We start from the raw sequence: 19570 nt of genomic DNA, 5'->3' as shown, positions 1-19570 counted from the left end.
AAAGTTTTATACTGTATTTTTATACTTGTAGTTGGCAGCAGACAAAGTTGGTAGAAATGCAAGAGTTTGCATTTTCTGTTGAAAGTAATGAGTGAATTGTCTTTACTCTAGTAACTCTTTCATAATTGATTCACATGAAAAAGGAATTTAAGGGGCATCCAAAATTACTATCTTTTTAAGGTGACCAATTCTGAATTAGCAATTTGTGAAAAATCTTAGAAGCTATTTAGCGATCAGTCTGGTAGTCTTATTTTTGTAGACTGCAGATTTGGGTAAAATAAGAATCGAAAGATTTGTTTCCTGTCTTTTTGTAGTTAGTTATAAATCTTGCGTAATAACAATAGTGGCTCATAATTAGGCTTGAAATCTTAAACAGTGTATTTTTTGTAAGTTTCTTTAGAGGGGGATAAAAGTGATACATTATCCACAACAGAATAATGCCATTCTTTAACATCAGTCAGTTTAATCCAGCGATTTATCAGGGACTGGGAAAATATATTGACTAGATGCTGATTCTAACTTGCTACTTAAGTTTCAGACATGAAACTTAAGTGAAAAATGTGCAAAACAAGAAAGGCATAGTGCCAATGATCTGAAAAGTCATTCGTTTTTATATATGACGTGGCCCAGAATCTTGCTGAATTGAAATAATCTTACTGGCTACATATAAATAACTCAGCAAAATGTTATCTTTATAGTTAGTGATTAATGCACTTCATGTGAGAAAAAGAAGGCTAGCTTGCTTCCCACCAGCCATCTGTTTATAATTTAAATATTTTAAGATACTGAAAAACACACATACACAACTCTACTGTTGCTCTGAGTCAGCTTGAACCACTTCCTACGCAAAGAAGTCCTTCTGCTTCTTTCTTCATGGTGTCATGGCTCTGTGGAGAAGTGCTTTTTCTCCTATAGATATCAAAGAGGATAATACAAAGTAACCAGAGGTGGTATTCAGCAGGTTCTGACCAGTTCTGGAGAACCAGTAGCAGAAATTTTAAGTAGTTCGGAGAACCGGTAGTAAAAATTCTGACTGGCCCCGCCCCCATCTATTCTCTGCCTCCTGAGTCCCAGCTGATCGGGATGAAATGGGGATTTTGCAGTAACCTTCCCCTGGAGTGGGGTGGGAATGGAGATTTTACAGTATCCTTCCCTTGCCACGCCCACCAAGCCACACCCACCAAGCCATGCCACACCCACCAAGCCACACCCACAGAACCGGTAGTAAAAAATTTTGAATCCCACCACTGAAAGTAATATCTTGAAAATGTTGTACAGATAATCTTCAATTTACAACCATTCGTTTAGTGACCATTCAAAGTTATAACGGCACTGAAAAAAGTGGCTTATGACTATTTTTCACCCTTTTGACTATTGCACCATCCCCATGGTCATCTGATCAAAATTTGGATGCTTGGCATCTGACGTGTATCTATCTGTGATGTCTCCTGGTCATGTGATTACCATTTGCGACCTTCTGACAAGCAAAGTCAATGGGGAAACCAGATTCATTTAACCATATTATTAACAACTGAGTGATTTGTGGCAAGAAAGCTCATAAAATGAAGCAAAACTCACTTACTTAGAAGTGGAAATTTTGGACTCAGTTGCGTTTGTAAGTTGAGGACTATCTGTAGTTTGTTTTAATGTAATCTTTTAATGTCACTACACTGAACTCATTTAAAAGGAATCATTTTTGTCAAATATATGAACTATGCATCAATGGGCAATTCCTTTCTTCTGATTTCTTGTTTGCCATTTCCTAATACCAAGAATTATTTCTGTACCCCTTGCATAAAAAAATATTACGATATTGTTACTGGGTGTCTTTAACATAAATTTCCTGAAAGCATCCAGAATTTCCAAAAAATTATTTTTCCTCATTACCTTTATTTTCTGCATTTGGGATCTGTCAGGAATAGCATTAAATTAGCCCAACAATTTTAAAGACGTGATTGTAGTACTGTATCACACAAGAAGTTAATTATATCTCTAAACTCGACTGACATTTCCTTTTGTCATAAATATTTAAAATAAGCCTGCTAACTCAAAATGTTAAAATGTTGGAAGATATATAATTTAAAACATTAAATGGACATTTGAAAGGTTGATGCATATTTAAATATGAATATCTATTGTGTTATCTAAGGATTTTATGCCAGGAAGTAAAACCCCCAGTATTCTCTTCTTTCTGTATCGGCGAGGCTGCAAGACAGTCTTAAGAAGAGTGTTTCTCCCTGTCCCACCACTTTATCCTTTAACAATAAAAATAAATCTTGTTAGTTCATGTTTAAACTATGGAGTTCTTGGTGGTCTCTGAGCTTGGTTGTTTTCTTGCAGACATTTCATTACCCAACTAGGTAACATCATCAGGACGTAGTTCCACCAAAAACACTCCCACCAATACTGACAGGGCAAGACTAGTACTGTGATGGTGAACCTATGGCACGCACGTTTAACTTTTTAAAAATTAAATGTAATTACAGCTTATTTATCTTTGAAATAACTGTTAGAATGTTTAAAACAGCGTGTTTTCAAGATGATTGTGGGAATACTGTAAAATACACAGGTGACATTTTGAGAATTCTGGCTAGCAAGGTGTGTTATCATATTTAATTTCCACTGATGCTGCAGAGCAAATGTATGAAAACGACCCTTCTCTAGCGTTTGAGGGCAGGTTCAGGCAACATATGCATTCTCATAAATAAATGCTACTGTTTTTGTTAATGTACTTATAGACAAGATGTTACTATTAAATGCTTCCTTTGTTCAAAAGATGATAAACTAATTGTAGAAGTTTCTGGCATAGAAAAAACCAAGGTTCCCTTAGTAAAAATACGGTTTCTGAAAATCATGTTATGTCTAAAGAACATATGTTGCTTATTTCAATCTTTAACTTAAACTAAAATTGCTCTCTCTGCTTTCAGCATCATAGTCAATAAGGGATAAAAAGAATGGAATAATAATTAATATAGTATAAAAAGGGTTGATTGATTTATTGCAGATTAATGAAATTATGGTTCAAAATTGGGCCAGCAATTGGGCCTCATAATGTAGGTGGCAAAATAAACATCATTAAATTCAATTTGCAATGTGTAACCATAGCTAAATCCAGACTGCCACCCTGTCACTGGGTGTTGTGCCTTGTGATTCTTGACGAGTGTATCTTGTCTTTTTATGTACACTGAGAGCATATGCACGAAAGACGAATTCCTTGTGTGTCCAATCACACTTGGCCAATAAAGAATTCTATTCTATTCTATATTGAGCTTCCTGCAAACTGGGGCTGTTGAAATGAACATCCACATGCTTTTCTCACACATGTGGACTGCAACACTTGGCCATAATGTGCTGGCTGCTGTTGTGCAGTAGGTATTAGGTTTCCTAAGCAAAAAATATAAAATGCTCCCTTTCAAAGCTTTTTAATCCTATGCAACAGATGTGTTATTATTCAAACCACAGAGTGTATTGCATTTAAAGTCCCTAATCTTAAATTTTGAACTGCCTACCCTCATAACTGTGTGGGATGTAATTTTGTCTTGATGCAAAGAAGTGTGAATAGTTTTGCTAACATTTCCCAATGGAGCTTTCTTCCACCTACTGTTTTCTGCTGTGCAGGTGCCCTGGAAAAGTCTTGTTGAGAATAAAAGTTTCCTGTTGCAAACATATTTCCTGTTAAAGGATCATACGTAGTGTTGCACATGTGAAATCTTGCTTGAATCAAATTGTTTAATTCGGTTTTACTTTGCGTTTAAATTTTGTATTTATGTGTTTTATCTGTGGCTGTTCACCGCCCTGAGTCCTTCGGGAGTAGGGCGGTATATAAATCAAATAAAAATGAAAAAATGAAAATGAAATGAATCACTGCATCAAATTTCAGAACATTGCTGCCAATCTGAGCTTGATAGATCAGAGAGATCTGTTGGTATTTTTTCTCAATAAAGCTATCCTTTATTGATGGACAATGGATGGTCAATACAATGAAAGTCTAGAATCTAAAGAACAAAAGAAATAGATGAATGACACCCCTGCCCTAAAGGAAGTGGGACATCAAAAAGGAGATATTAAATGGACCTGTATTACTGAGATGCTAAGAATCTAGAAAATAGGAATGGCCATCATAACAACATTGAACACCATTCAAACTTGGTTGCCTTTTTGTTTATTTTAATGAAAACAAAAATTGGATACGTGGGATTCTCACTGGAGCTGAAGGAAGGAGGCAGCCACAAGACCAGATGGGAAAGTGGGCAGCAGTAATTATGAGTAAGAAGCAGTGGAGATCAGGGAATCCAGATGTTTTCTGACTCATGTGGCTAGTCAGTAACAAAATTTCCTAGACTGTCACCAAGTTTCAAATGCTCAATTTGAGTAAATTTCAGACAAATTGAAAAGAAAAGATAGGATGATGATGATGGCAAAACAGGAACCTGAACCTGAACTCAACTCAACAGGATCAAATGCCCGGAAGGCTGCTGAAGTGAAAGCTTTGAGCATCAGATGGAATAACTGTTTAGCAAAAGACAGTAAAAACATAAAGAGAGGAATAATATTTCCAATTCAATAAGCTACAAGCTTTAGTGAAATGTGATAATCACAGTAGCTTCATTAAATTGTTGAAATGACCTGGCCTAAAGTTACTCCTGTGTGTTAGGGAATAACACTTTTAAGTATCTTTCAAGCTATGTTTTGTTTGTTTGTTTTGAGACTTCACATAGAATCACAGATGGATTTCTACATGAAATCTTAAAGAAAAATATTGATTTGATAAAATTTAGTGTGACTTCAAGCAAGCATTCATGTTTGATCAAGTTGGTAACCATTTGTGTCAGATAAATACTACAATGGCATTTGTCCCTACATATTTTTCCATGGGATTTCGGAATACAATACCAGCAAATAAGTCATAATTTGATTCATGTATACTTACATGCACAGGTGAACAGAATCCATTTAATCTAAATGGAATTACTTTTAGAGAATTTACATAAGGATACATTCCGAAATGGAATTAGATTCCTTGCAGAATTGCTATCAACATTTTTAATTCAGTTTTTATCTAATAACTCTGAATTCAGTTTTTATTCTAGACCTTTATTTTTTTTTAAAAAAACACAATTATTTCACATTACATTCTATTAAAAGGCATTTTAATTGAGGTATGGAAGGTTTTCCATCCTTCACAACCTAAAATAACAGTACAATGAAAGAGCACATTTCATATTTTCAAATGCTTTTACTATTTTGGTTTGACATTTTCAAGTTTGTGCTATAAACATTTAACAGCAAAGTTTTTTGCTAACATCATTATTTGGTAGTTACATTTCATTAAATGAACCTGAAAAATAAATTAGGATATTTTGCTCTATACTGCTAAAATGATCTCATAAGTGCTGTATGAAATTTTATGACTAAGTTATAGTATACCTTATGTTGATTTTATTGAAAATTCTAACTTTAGCCGTTGATTGAAACAAACCTTGAATTTAGTCTTTTGTACATTTTATTTATTTTTATTTATTTATTTATGCAATTTATATGCCGCCCTTCTCCCGAAGGACTCAGGGTGGCTTACAAGAAGGAAGGAGGAGGGAGTAAGTAATCTGTTATGAATTAGGGGTTTTTTTTTGTTACGAAGAAGTCACAGGGGGGGAGGGGTGGGGAGGGGGGGTTAGGGAGGGGGGGAGGGGGGGAAAAAGGGGGAAAAAATTTGTATTTGAAAAACTTTTTCAATAAAAAAAAAAAAAAAAAGAAGGAAGAAAAAATTACATAACAGTCAATTTAAAATTAGTTAACATTAATTAAAAATTTAATTAAAATTATTAAAAATCACCCCGACGGATTCAGCCCATTTGGTGAAAAAGCCACGTCTTCAATTCGCGGCGGAAGGAGAGGAGGTCAGGGGCTGTCCTGAGGCTGGTGGGCAGCCCATTCCAGAGGGTCGGCGCTCCTACAGAGAACGCTCTCCTCCTGGGGGCCGCCAGCCGACAGTGTCTGGCTGACGGCACCCTGAAGAGGCCCTCTCTGTGAGAGCGTATTGGCCGGTGGGAGGTTATCGGTAGCAGCAGGCGGTCTCGCAAATATCCTGGCCGTAAGCCATGGAGCGCTTTAAAGATGAGAACCAACACCTTAAAGCGCACCCGGAAGACCACCGGGAGCCAATGCAGCTCCCGCAGGAGAGGTGTTACGTGGGAGCGCCACGTCACTCCCATAATCACCCGCACGGCCGCATTCTGCACCAGCTGGAGCCTCCGGGTGCTCCTCAAGGGGAGCCCCATGTAGAGAGCGTTGCAGTAGTCCAGGCGTGATGTGACCAGGGCATGAGTGACAGTGCACAAGGAGTCCCGATCCAGAAAGGGGCTCAACTGGCATATCAGGCGGACCTGATAAAAAGCCCCCCTGGCCACGGCCATCATATGCTCTTCTAAAGACAGCCGTGTGTCCAGGAGGACACCCAAGTTGCGAGCCCCCTCTGTGGGGGTCAGTGACTCGCCCCCATTAGCCAGCGATGGCACCAGCTGGCTATATCGGGACGCCGGTATCCACAGCCACTCGGTCTTGGAAGGGTTGAGTCGAAGCCTGTTCCTCCCCATCCAGACCCGCACGGCCTCCAGACACTGGGACATCACTTCGAGGGCATCATTGGGGTGGTCTGGGGTGGAAATATACAGCTGAGTGTCATCAGCGTACAGATGGCATCGCACCCCAAAACCACGGATGATCTCACCCAGCGGCTTCACATAAATGTTGAACAGGAGCGGCAAGAGGACCGACCCTTGCAGCACCCCGCAAGCAAGGCACCTCGAGGTCAACCTCTGCCCCCCTGCCAACACAGACTGCGACTGGTCAGAGAGATAGGAGGAGAACCACCGCAACACGGTCCCTCCCACCCCCAATCCCTCCAGCCGGTGCAGCATGATACCATGGTCGATTGTATCAAAAGCCGCTGAGAGGTCTAACAGGACCAGAACAGAGGAACAACCCCTGTCCCGAGCCCTCCAGAGATCATCCACCAATGCGACCAATGCCGTCTCCGTGCTGTACCCAGGCCTGAAGCCGGACTGGCACGGATCTAGATAGACGGTTTCATCCAGGTACTGTGGGAGCTGTCGCGCAACCACACTCTCCACAACCTTCGCAACAAAGTGAAGGTTGGAGACTGGACTGTAGTTGCCAAAACAGCCGGGTCCAGAGAAGGCTTCTTGAGGAGGGGCCTCACCACCGCCTCTTTCAAGGCGGGAGGCAAGAAACCCTCTCTCAAAGAAGCATTTATAATCCTCTGGAGCCAGCCTCGTGTTACCTCCCGGGTGGCCAGTACCAGCCAGGAGGGGCACGGGTCCAATAAACATGTGGTTGCGTTTAACCTCCCCAGGATCCTGTCCACGTCCTCAAGAGTCACAGGGTCGAACTCGTCCCAGATAACATTCTCAAGACCAGCCTCAGTCACCCCGCCAGGATCTACCCAGTCAGAGTCCAAGCCTTCCTGAATCTGAGCGATTTTATTGTGCAGATACTGTGCAAAATCCTCAGCCTGCCCTTGCAAGGGGTCTTCCCGCGCTCCCTGATGTAGGAGGGAGCGAGTCACCTTAAACAAGGCGGCTGGGCGATTATCTGCCGATGCAATAAGAGCGGAAAAGTGGTTACGCTTTGCCGCTTTTATCGCCACTAGATAGGTCTTAATATGAGACCTAACTAGTGTTCGGTCAGATTCGGAGCGACTAGCCCTCCAACCACTCTCTAGGCGTCTTTTCCGGCGCTTCATCTCCCTCAGCTCCTTGGAGAACCAAGGGGCCGGGTAGATTCGGCGTTGGGTCAGAGGCCGCAAAGGCACGACTCGGTCCAGAGCACCGGCGGCCATCCTATCCCAGGCAGCCACTAGGTCTTCAGCCGAGTCGTGAGCCAGAGTTTCAGGAACTGGCCCAAGCTCCCTCTGGAACCTATCAGGATCCATCAGGCGCCTGGGGCGGAACCACCTGGTCGGTTCCGCCTCCCTGCAGTGGGGTGCAGCGGTCAAAAAGTCCAGCCTCAGGAGAGAATGGTCCAACCATGACAGGGGTTCAGTAACTATATCCCCTATATCCAGACCACTCAGCCACTGACCAGAGATAAAAACCAAGTCCAGAGTGTGTCCTCCCGCGTGAGTGGGGCCATGAAATAGCAAAGTAATTCCTTTCAGCACAAGGAGTCTGTCACTGACTGCTATTTTTACGTACAGAAGTAAATGCCCAGAAAATTATCCATGTAGGGATAGCTTCTAGTTAGTAAAAGGCCATATAATTCACTGCTTCAGTTTTGCTTTAAAATGGATAAATTTAAAATAACGATTAAGCATCTAAATCTGTTTAATGCCAAGTCTTTTGCTCACAGTAAGCATGTTGACATGGAATTGAAAAAATATTGGAGGAGCAATCATATACTATTAATGTAATTTAATTTTACTGTTATCATTTTAAATATATAATGTTTTGTACCCTTAGGTATGGCAGAAACTGTCTCATTCAATTTGAGGATTTTGCCAACCAAAATGCATTCCGTCTTCTGAATAAATATCGCAACTTATACTGCACTTTCAATGATGATATTCAAGGTAATGAAATATTTGTAATCCCTGTTTAGCAGAGGACAATATGATTTAACAACTTACTATTTATAAAGACTCTGTGTCACATCCAGGCAACCCATTACATCATGTGCTTGTAGATCCACATAATGATAGGGGTAAAGTATACAAGCCCTTTGTGGATTTCCTGCGCTGGCCTGAAGAGAGACACTGGTTGATCTTTGCTGTCCCACTGTCACATTTTAACTCTCCTGAGAGGGAGCTAAAGGTGCTTCCCTGGCTTATTTGTCATGAGCCATCTGTGGACTCCCAGCACCTTTAGTAATTGAATACAGCTTTTACCCAGTGGTGAAATCCAAATTTTTTTACTACCGGTTTTGTAGGCGTGGCTTGGTGGGCTTGGAGGGCATGGCTTGGTGGGCGTGGCAGGGGAAGGATGCTGCAAAATCTCCATTCCCACCCCATTCCAGAGGAAGGATATTGCAAAATCCCCATTCCCACCCCACTCTGGGGACAGCCAGAGGTGGTATTTGCTGGTTCTTTGAACTACTCAAAATTTCTGCTACCGGTTCTCTGAACTGCTCAAAATTTCCGCTACCAGTTCTCCAAATCCTGTCAGAACCTGCTGGATTTCACCCCTGCTTTTACATATGCATGCAAGAACTATTGACTATCAAAAGGGCCTTGGTAGTACAGTGATCTAAAGCACCCTGTTATTAAGAACAGCTGCCTGCAATTATTGCAGGTTCGAATCTCACCAGGCTCAAGGTTGACTCAGCCTTCTATCCTTTCTAAGGTAGGTAAATTGAGGACCCAGTTGTGGGGGCAATAAGCTGACTTTGTATAAATATACAAAAGTATGAAGGCTATTGCTTAACACACTGTAAGCCGCCCTGAGTCTCCGGAGAAGGGCGGCATATAAATCAAATTAAAAAAAAAAAATCTGCTAATTCAGTTTTTTGGAGACCAAAGATGATTTGATAAAATACAATATTATTAAGACACATTTACCTACGAAGTTTAAAATAGTGCAACCAATGGTATTTCCTGTGACATTCTATGAAAGCAAAAAGAAGACTTTGAAGAAGCAGAATAGGGAGAGTATCCTTTGAACATGGGTGTTGGAAAAGACTTCTTAGAATACCATGGACAGCCAAGAAATAAAGCCCATTGAACATATCAACAACTTGAGTTCCCATTTGAGGTACTAGGCTAAAATTATCCTACTTCAGACACATTGTACAAAGACCCAGCTTTCTGGAAAAGGCTTTAATGCTGGGAAAGAGGGAGGAAAAGAGAAAAAAGTTGATGGATTCAGATCCAAAGGACCAGGTTAGAGACAGATTGTTATGGAGTAAATCTGTCCATACAGTTGCTAAGAGTCAACACTGATTTGATGGCATATAATCAATCGATCATCTCATTATCATTGCTTAACATTTCCTAAATATATATACAGGTGAGGAATTTGTATTCCTAAACCTCATTAAGTCCATCTCATTGAGAATCCCAAACACAACTTCACAATGCTGAAATTCTGCAGGAAAATGGCAATTTTCAGTGCATGGTGTTTGATACTTTATGACAGTCTTTTCTTGTATTGATGACATTTTCTAATATTGAATAGCCTTGGCTTGTTCAGCAGCTTCATTCTTCAAATCTCCACTGATCTTCTTAATACATTGTGTAACAAAATATTTTCTTTTATGGACAAATAATATCACATTTACCATTCCTATGTATAATGAATTGTGTTTCTGGAGGGTATTATCTACAGTATTATCATAATACTTTATCAAACCTTTCATTTGATGCAATTGAATAAGGGTGAGAAGAGTGATGAACTCTTACTTGAAAAGGAGTAGTAATTTCAGCCCTCCATTGTTTTTACAATAAGATATTATATCATAGGAGAATTAGTATTGTTTTCTGGGCTTAATTATTTCCTAATTATTTTTTCTATGTAGTTTTCCACTAGCTGTATTCATTAGCATTTTAAATCTCTAGCCTTTTCTTCTTATTTCAATAATTATCTAATATAATAATAATATCTAATATAAGGCAAATGCTACTCTTGGTGTGCCTTCTTGAACCTTCTTCTGATTGTGGGGCTGGTGGGGTGAACTTGATCTAAAATGAGAAAGCATAACATGCTTTAGATTTCCTGTGCTAGACGTGGGATTGGACCTCATGGTTTAAATTATCTTTTCAGACCTGGGCTTCTGTAGGATCCTTTTTCACATTGATGTGAAATGTGCAATGCATACATGTGCAATGTAACTTTTCTGCAGATTTTTTTGGGGTGGGGCAGAGGTGGGTTTCAGCAGTTTCTGACCAGTTCTGGAGAACCGGTAGCAGAAATTTTGAGTAGTTCGAAGAACCGGTAGTAAAAATTCTGACTGGCCCCGCCCCCATCTATTCTCTGCCTCCTGAGTCCCAGCTGATTGGGAGGAAATGGGGATTTTGCAGTAACCTTCCCCTGGAGTGGGGTGGGAATGGAGATTTTACAGTATCCTTTCCATGCCACGCCCACCAAGCCACGCCCACCAAACCATGCCATGCCCACCAAGCCACACCCACAGAACCGGTAGTAAAAAAAATTGAAACCCACCACTGAAGTGGGGTGAGGAAACCTGGAATGAGTGCTTGTGTGTGTTTCAGCTTAACATTAATTTTTTTTAAAAAAAAACGCATCTAGGACAAATTCTGTTTTTAAAGTTCACCTAAAAGATGTGTGATTGGTTATCAATGGACATGAGCTGTTATTTCAATGTAATACCATTATTTCTTAATTTATTCTGTTTTAGGAACAGCATCTGTAGCTGTTGCTGGTCTCCTTGCTGCACTCCAGATAACTCAAAATAAACTGTCTGATCATACAGTACTCTTTCAGGGAGCTGGAGAGGTTTGTTTATCTATTTTTTTTTCATTGCTATGTCACTTTTCTGAGAAAAGAGGTGTTTCTGGGCCATATTTCTAGTTTGGTCAAATATTTATTTATTTGATTGGCTGTTTGCCTATTACCCTATTGCCTTAGGGCAGAGGTGGGCAACTATGGCCCTTTTATGACTTGTGGACTTCAACTCCCAGAATTCCTGAGCCAGCCATGTTAGCTCAGGAATTTCCTGAGCTAACATGGCTGGTTCAGGAATTCTGGGAGTTGAAGTCCACAAGTCATAAAAGGGCCATAGTTGCCCACCCCTGCCTTAGGGGCAGCAGTTAGTAGATCCCCATGGCTTAAATGACCTTAGAATTGTGTGGCTGTGTAGTTCAAATTGACAAGATGCTGGCCTGAGCATTGCAATGCTCCACCCCACCCTGTCTGACATCATTGGGCATAAAAAATGGGTGAGGCTTACATTGTAAGATTCTGACTTGCTGGTTTTGACTCCTGCACCCTACTCCTCCTTTGGTGCTGCTGGCTGGGCAGATATATTTTTAGTAAATCAGCTCAGCCAGATTGAAGCCAGAAGTCTTTCTGAACCGAATGAAGTCTGTGACTAGTCAGAATCTAGATAGAAAACTTATTTGAATTCCATGCAGACAAGATGCAATATATAAATATGTTAAAATACAACAATGCCAGGGAGTCTAAATGTTGAAATGCTTTTGTAGCCATATCAATGTAGGCCATTTGTTATTGACACCACAATTAGATCCTCAGTGCATTATTTTTTTGTTTAAATAAAAAACCTTTTCAGTTTATTCCTCACATCCTGAGGAATTTGTACCAACAAGCTGAAATTTCAGGGTGTGCACAGGAAAAAAAAATCCCCAGCCATGGAACCATATATTTATGCTTTTATATTTAAGTGACTTTGAGTTTTTATGTCAGGTAACTAAAGGATTCCTCTGTTACTTTGGAAGTCAAAATTGGCTATGTATAAGAGCCAGTGTGGACTAGTAGTTAAGGCACCAGGCTAGAAAGCGAGAGATCATGAGTTCAAGTTCCACCTTAGCCAGCTGGGTGACTTTGTGCCAATCATTCTCTTTAGACCCAACCCACTTCACAGGGTTGTTGTTTTGAGGAAAATAGGAGGAGGAAGGTGTTGGATATGTTTGCTGCCTTGAATAAATAAATAAACCTCAATATAAGGTATATTATCTACATATCTGCATCAGCAGAAATACTCTGTCCCATTTCTTTCCCCCCTTTTAATAATTTGGTTGTGAGTAAACTCTGTATAAGGGATAAGAACAACAGACTATGTCGTATAGTGGTTAGATTTTCAAACCAGGACCTGAGAGAACCAGGTTCAATTCAAACATGGAGATTATCAGATTTTTAGCTCAGGTTCCTTCTCTGGGCCATTGTTGAAAAGCAAATGAAAAGTGACCTCCAGTATAATGCTTTAAGCTCATAAAAAGGCAAGATCTAGATGCAAAAAGTAATTAGTAATGGGGACTTGCTTTCTTTGAACCTCATTGTTTATATGCAGATGTAGAGGTTTTGTCTGATTAATGAATAAACAGGGAGTTTTTTCTTCATAATTTGTGAACTTGGGTCATGAAATGTTTTATGTATATTCTGAAACTCTCAGAGTCAAAATAAATCAAATGTACAAAACTAACTAACACTTCGTGCCAGAAGATTTTTATTGAGGTTATACAATACCAAAAAAAGTGTAATGTCAGCATTTGTAGATGTTCCAAGGCCATATAAAATAGGTACAGATGTTAACTCAGAAATAATGCCTTGTTTAGTCTCGTTATTTAAATAATCCCTTTCAATTCTGAAGTAAAAACTCAAAGTCTGATTATTCTAAAGTCATTTTTTCCCCCTAAGGTGAGCAAATAAGCATATTCATTCTGCTGTGAACTGCAAAGAATCAAAGTGGCCAACTCAAGTTTTCAGTCAAGGCACATTTCAAAGGGCATGATGACCAATTCTAATGTATCACTAAGTCATTTCATTTTTAAAAAATTGCACAACCTGTATTGTCCAAACTGAAGGGGGGGTGGGTAGATATGAAAGCCAAAGAGATGACAGATAGAAATGTCCTAACCTTAACAATTAGATGGCTTGCTGGTGTAGTACTGGCTTTGTTAAGCAGTTCATCTTTTGTTGATCTCTGTAACCTGAAATGGGAAGAGGAAAAGGCTAAATTGGAGACTATTATGGAGATTGTGTATAAGTGCTGCCAGATAGATGAGTTACTCCTCTGACTTGTTTTGGTAATGAAAATTTTTAAAAATCAAAATGACTGTGAATATTGTTGTGTCTAATGGGTATGTGATTTGCACAGAAATAAAAATATAGCAACTCAGAGTGGTGCATAAGCATTAAAAAGGGGAAGTGATGTTTTATATTTTCATATAAAAATAAATATATTTGGATATGTATAAATATATATGTAGATGGGAAGATCTGAATTGATTTCTACTGTATGTGTGTGTGTGAGAGAGAGAGGGATATTGAGGTTATACTCCTGTGATGGTGAACCTAGGGCACGTGTGCCAGAGGTGGTACACAGAGCCCACTCTGTGGCCACGCGGGCCGTTGCCAGTTGCTCTTTGGGTTTCCGGTGTGCACATGCACGCCGGCCAGCTGGTTTTCACGTGTGCCAGCGCGCCGGAAACCCGAAGACCAGCTGATCGGTGCTGAAAAGGTTTGTCATCACTGTTATACTCTATTATCTGTACACTAATTCTTCCTTTTCTCAACAGGCAGCAATGGGCATAGCCAGTCTTCTCATTATGGGGATGGAAAAGGAAGGGATATCTAAAAAAGAAGCCATAAAAAAGATCTGGATGGTTGATTCAAAAGGATTAATTGTAAAGGTAATAGCATTTCCCTTTCTATTACTAAACACACATTATGATTTAAAATTTTCTAGGTACATTGAATAATAATAACAGAAGCAACATACTCTCAAAGTTAGTATATTTTTCCCTGTACACTTAAGTTACAATTGGATACTATCCCTAAGAATTGGATAATAATAATTATCCGTTGGGATAATAATATTGCCATTGAGAATGTGGTAAGTTTCTTCGAAAAACTAAGGAAGTATTTAAATTCATATTGCAACTTCAGATTTAAATATACATATGTGTATATGTATATACATACATGCATACACATCATGAATATCTTATGTTTGTAATGAACCTAAAATTGTTTATTAAAATAAGCAAAGAAATGCTGATGTAAAAGATAATTTCCTGCTGATATTTTCCTTTATCTATGCCAGACCTCTACATAAACTTCAGCTGTGTTGCCTCAAATAACTTTTATTGCATAGCAATAAGAGCAGAGACCATGTCCTGCATGCTGTGGTTTATTATGATATCAGCAGTGGTTAGACATTCAGAGTTGCTCAGAGACCTGACAAGGCATTCTGACCGCATTTCTTCCATATGCTAGACAGAGCTAAGACAAAACACATGTATATCTCAAATACTAAAATAATAAAGGGAGTTTAAAGTAATAATTTATTCAAATTAGCATTTCCATCCTCAAAAGAAAATGTTACCTGATTTATTTGTCTTCTACCTTACAGTAGGTTGTACTGGAAACAAAACAAAAACTTAGAATTCCTCTTGGATTTCCATGCTTCTCTTTAAAAAGTTCATATGATGAATAATGATTTATGTTACTGTTATCTGCATGAAAGTGTGTATTGCTCAGTTGGGATTGCATAGCTGAGAAAAATGAAACTTTAAATGGGATAGATTTTCATGGGATCTTATCAAATGGGAAGATTATTATATATTTGATTTCTATCAAGAAGATTTCCTTAATAACACTCTGGATAACTGAGATGTGCAAAAGGATTTGCACTTCCTATTACTCACGGAAGATTACTCTTAAGGAAAGGATACTGCAAGATCATGTATTCAATACTGTGTCCATCTATTAGCATCTATAGTTCTAAGTTTGTTGTTTTTTTATCATTTCTTGTGATTTAAATTGGCAATGAAGAATATTAACTGGGAACAGAAGAGGAGCTTTTTAAGTGGAAGGGGCAAAGAAGGGCCATGTGTTGTAGCTTGATATGAGTGACTAAACTAATTGGCAGGAATTCTGTAAGCAGCATACAAATCCCAGGGGTGCTTAGAATCTATAACAAAGAAACAGGAAAGCAAATAAGGAGAGGGGAGTTGAAAGTTTAGAGGTGTCTGGTTTAGGGTTAGTCTAAGAAGATAAGATGGGAAAACATTGTCAAGTGACAGAGAAAAAGCACATCTGTTCTAATTCCTTTACCTCAATCATTTTCCCTGAAGGAAAGTAGTATCAATCATATGAGAAAAAGATAAAATGATGAAAGAAGGAAGTCCCAGTTAAAGGGAGGACAAATTACACCTAAAACATAATGGAATTTGTAGATGTAAGTTCAGAGTTTGTGCAGTCATTTTTCAAAGATGGGCAAATGTCCTTTTCAGGTTCAAAGCAGACAGTAAATTAGGTGCAATTACTGACAGGACTTTTGTTGTCAGTATCTTGAAAGGCTCTAGAATTCTGTAAACTGGCAGTCCCCAACATTCCCAACATTTCTGCCACCAGGGACTGGTTTCATGGAAGACAATATTCAGTGCCTAAATAAGGAAGAGAGAAGGTGGCTGAACAATAGCTAAATTCTGCCCTCCAAATAAATCAAGTATGAGTCAAGAAAAGTGACATATTGGAGATTTTGTTGTTAGCCACATGTCAGAACTATGTAATCCCTTGTCCCTCTGCCACTGATAATACATTGCCTTCAGTTCTATAAATAACAAGACTTGTGGTTGCTGACCAGGAAGAAACGGAGAAAGAGAACAAATGCAATGATGTAATTTACACCATGGCAGAAACCTGGCAAGTTGGTCTCTCTCTCTCTCTCTCTCTCTCCTTCCCTCCCTCCACCCCTCTTTCTGTGGGTAAGGTTATTTATAGTATAACATAGTTGTTCTGGGGCTGCTTTAAAACCCTATTGTTGCATGATTAAGCTTTATGTATGTAATATGTACCTGACACATCTACTATACCAAATGGAAGAAAAGTTAGTATCTAACATACATTTTTTCAACTATATAGTTAAAGGAAACATAATCCTGATGACTTGCAATTCATTTTAAATTCTGTGAAATATGTTTTTATATATATATATAAAATTGCATATTTCCTGGACTTTATATATATTGGATCTGATAAAAGTTCTACCTTCTGCTTCATTTGAATCATGGTGGCACTTAAGATTTTTTATGATTTTGGGTTGCATCAAGAATTCAGATTTATAGCTATGGGACAAAATTACTAGAAGCAGGAATATTCCCCCCCCCCTCCAGAATTATTTGGGATTAGGTATGCTTTCTGTGTGGAGGAAAACTCTCCTCCTGTCAGTTGGGTCCTCCCATATATAACTGCAGCCATGGTTGAAGCAGATTCAGACAGTTTCCAGGCCTGAGGCGATGCATGCTGTCCTTATGAGTCAAACAATCCTCTGCTGTCATTTTAGGGAACTTGGAGAATGTCCAATCTCTGAGGGAAAATAAAAGATAGCCTGGCTATAAAGAGACCGGGAGAAAATGGCTCTCTCAAAAGGTTTTGCAAGCAGGGAGGTGGCATTTAATATTTTTCTCAGATGGAAAAATCTAAAATGGACAAATAGCTATTCCTTGTGTGGCCAAAGCTAAGGGCACAGTAGGCGACATGTCTTCCGAGAGGGGACACGTGTACTCCTTTGAGCTCTTGTCTTCTAGATATTCTGGCCCAGCACGTTCTTCTCTGTTGGAGGTCTTTCTATCGTGTCTCTACATTTTCTTACCCTCTCAGCATATACACACACACACAAACAGTGATGCTGGCAACTTATTTATATTTTGTGACATCGTCACCAGGCCCATAAAACTAGTTGAATCCTATGAGGATAGCCTTTCTACATGTATTTTGGTTAGGATAGTTTCTAAAATGCAGGTTGGGAAATTTTTAATGACATTTTATCAAACAAACTTTGGAAAGTTTTCAGTGTCACTGAATACAGAGTATCACAGAAATTTAGAGGTCTATACTCCCCTCAAAATTTCTGACTATGCTTCTAAACATGATTTAAATGCTTGCTAAAATTCTTTGACTATAATAGATATTTAATGGATGCCATATGTTTTGCAGTTTATAGGTTTATTGATGAGAAAGTCAAAGCAACACTAGTATGTTTTTAAAGGAAGACTGAACATTTTCATTAGAACACAGAATAAATTTAAAACTGTATTTTTAACTGGTAATCTTTTTTTTAAATTTAGGGTCGTGTTTCATTAACACCTGAGAAAGAAGTGTTTGCTCATCAGCATGAAGAGATGAAAAAATTAGAAGACATTGTTAACAAAATAAGACCAAGTGTTCTTATAGGTAATAAGTGATCGTATATCGAAGTTTGCACTTTCATTTGATATTTATGTCTGTCTGTGTGCCTACGTATGACACATACATACGTATGCACATGCATACATGCACCCAGATACTGGATATGCATACATTTTAGAGAAATCGGTAAAAATATTGTGATCTTTATGCATAAGAACAAATACAGTAATTCTCACAGTTTTGGAAAGTAGGTAAGGTTACAGAGATTTTTGAATTGTACTGTAAGTGATGTGTGAATAATATATGACCTTAAATGTATTTACATGTAATAAATAGCTTCTTGGGTGAGCGGTACAGCGGCCTAGAGGTGAAGATGCTTGCCTCACACTCAGGAGGTTGAGAGTTCAATCTTATGCAGCGCCAGATGTTTCTCTATCTGCTGCGAACTCCGCATAGGCGTCAGGAAGGGCATCTGGCTCATAAATGTTCAGTTCCATTCAGTTGTCCCGACTCCACCCTTATAAAAGGGATTCATAGGATCATAAAAAAAGGGGTGGGGGAAGCTTTGTGGGCAAGGTCTGTTCTGTGATTTTGCTCCTTGAGTCAAATTATAAAAGTCTCTCTAGTCCTTTTCTCTTTTTAAAATCGTATGCAAATAGACTAAAATATACAATTTTTTGTAGACCCATTTCTATAGTGAAAAATCAGATATAGTATTTTGTATCCCATGCTATATAATGCTCAGTGTTGAATATGAAAAGGATATATTTATTTGGATGTTGTATTAACCTAACAGTGCTCCATAAGCAAGAAAAAATTGGTCAAACATCATATGATTAATTGTTTAAAATCTTTGCTTGAAGAATTGGGAATAAATAAGTTAGCTCATGTTTCTCCAAGATTTTCATTAACTCCAATCTCAGCGACAGCCATGTATGGTATATTATTAGACACTACTCAGGAAAAAGAGTATTGTTATTGTTGGAGCAAGAACAAACAGTGTTTTAACAAATCTAGCCATAAAGCATCAGTGAGATTGTTTTCTAATTTATTTTGCTATGACTAGGAATGATTGTCATTGTACTGTTTGCTTTTTAAAAACAAACTTCACATTAAATAGTAAAAAAAAGTAAGACAATAACTTTTGGTAAGATCAGTTTAAAATTATGGGGAGCTTTGAACTTCAGTTTCTGTAAGAGTTCTAAGTTGTCAGAGCAAGGGAAAAAAAGAATAAAACATGATTACATGTTCAAGCTGGTGATACTTTAGCTAAGGCTACAAAGTTCTTTGGGTCTGTAGTATTTGTTTATTACAGTAAATTCATTGCACCTTTATTTAATTTTTGTCAAAGGCAATGTCCTGATGTGAACTTTTTAAAAATGCTGTTATTCTTTTTTCATTTTGTTTGAGCATTGATACAGTTGTCCAATTAAGATTTTATGCAAAGAAACCAAGATTCTGATGAAATATGTTTGGCCTCCTACGTATATGTTCATCTATCTCAAACTCTCTTCCTTTTATTTTTTATTTTTTAATATCTTAGGATAGATATATGCAAATATTTCATGAATTGATTTAAGAAACCTTTTAAAACATATTGTTTTGAAAAATGAAGTCCAAATTTCAAAATACCTTATTATTATTTTATAGCAATGAACAGATTTCATATTCAACAACACATTAACAACACATTTAATAATTGGACTCATGAGGCAACTTCAATAGAT

The 19570-nt window shown here is 38.4% G+C and overlaps 1 protein-coding gene across 3 annotated transcripts in view; it reads left to right on the top strand.

Annotated features, from left to right (window-relative positions):
* Positions 1-19570, top strand: part of ME1 (malic enzyme 1) — a 115325-nt gene that overhangs the window by 81645 nt on the left and 14110 nt on the right. For all 3 annotated transcript variants that reach the window (XM_034408890.3, XM_060689143.2, XM_060689142.2), the window contains 4 exons: positions 8478-8587; positions 11368-11465; positions 14228-14341; positions 17783-17888. In XM_034408890.3, the coding sequence (XP_034264781.2) occupies positions 8478-8587; positions 11368-11465; positions 14228-14341; positions 17783-17888 (428 nt within the window). The remainder of the gene's footprint in view (positions 1-8477; positions 8588-11367; positions 11466-14227; positions 14342-17782; positions 17889-19570) is intronic.

Source organism: Pantherophis guttatus, chromosome 1 (genome assembly GCF_059756535.1).
Source record: "Pantherophis guttatus breed Tessera chromosome 1, ASM5975653v1, whole genome shotgun sequence".
Lineage (NCBI taxonomy): Eukaryota > Metazoa > Chordata > Lepidosauria > Squamata > Colubridae > Pantherophis > Pantherophis guttatus.
This window is presented reverse-complemented; position numbering and strand designations above follow the sequence as displayed.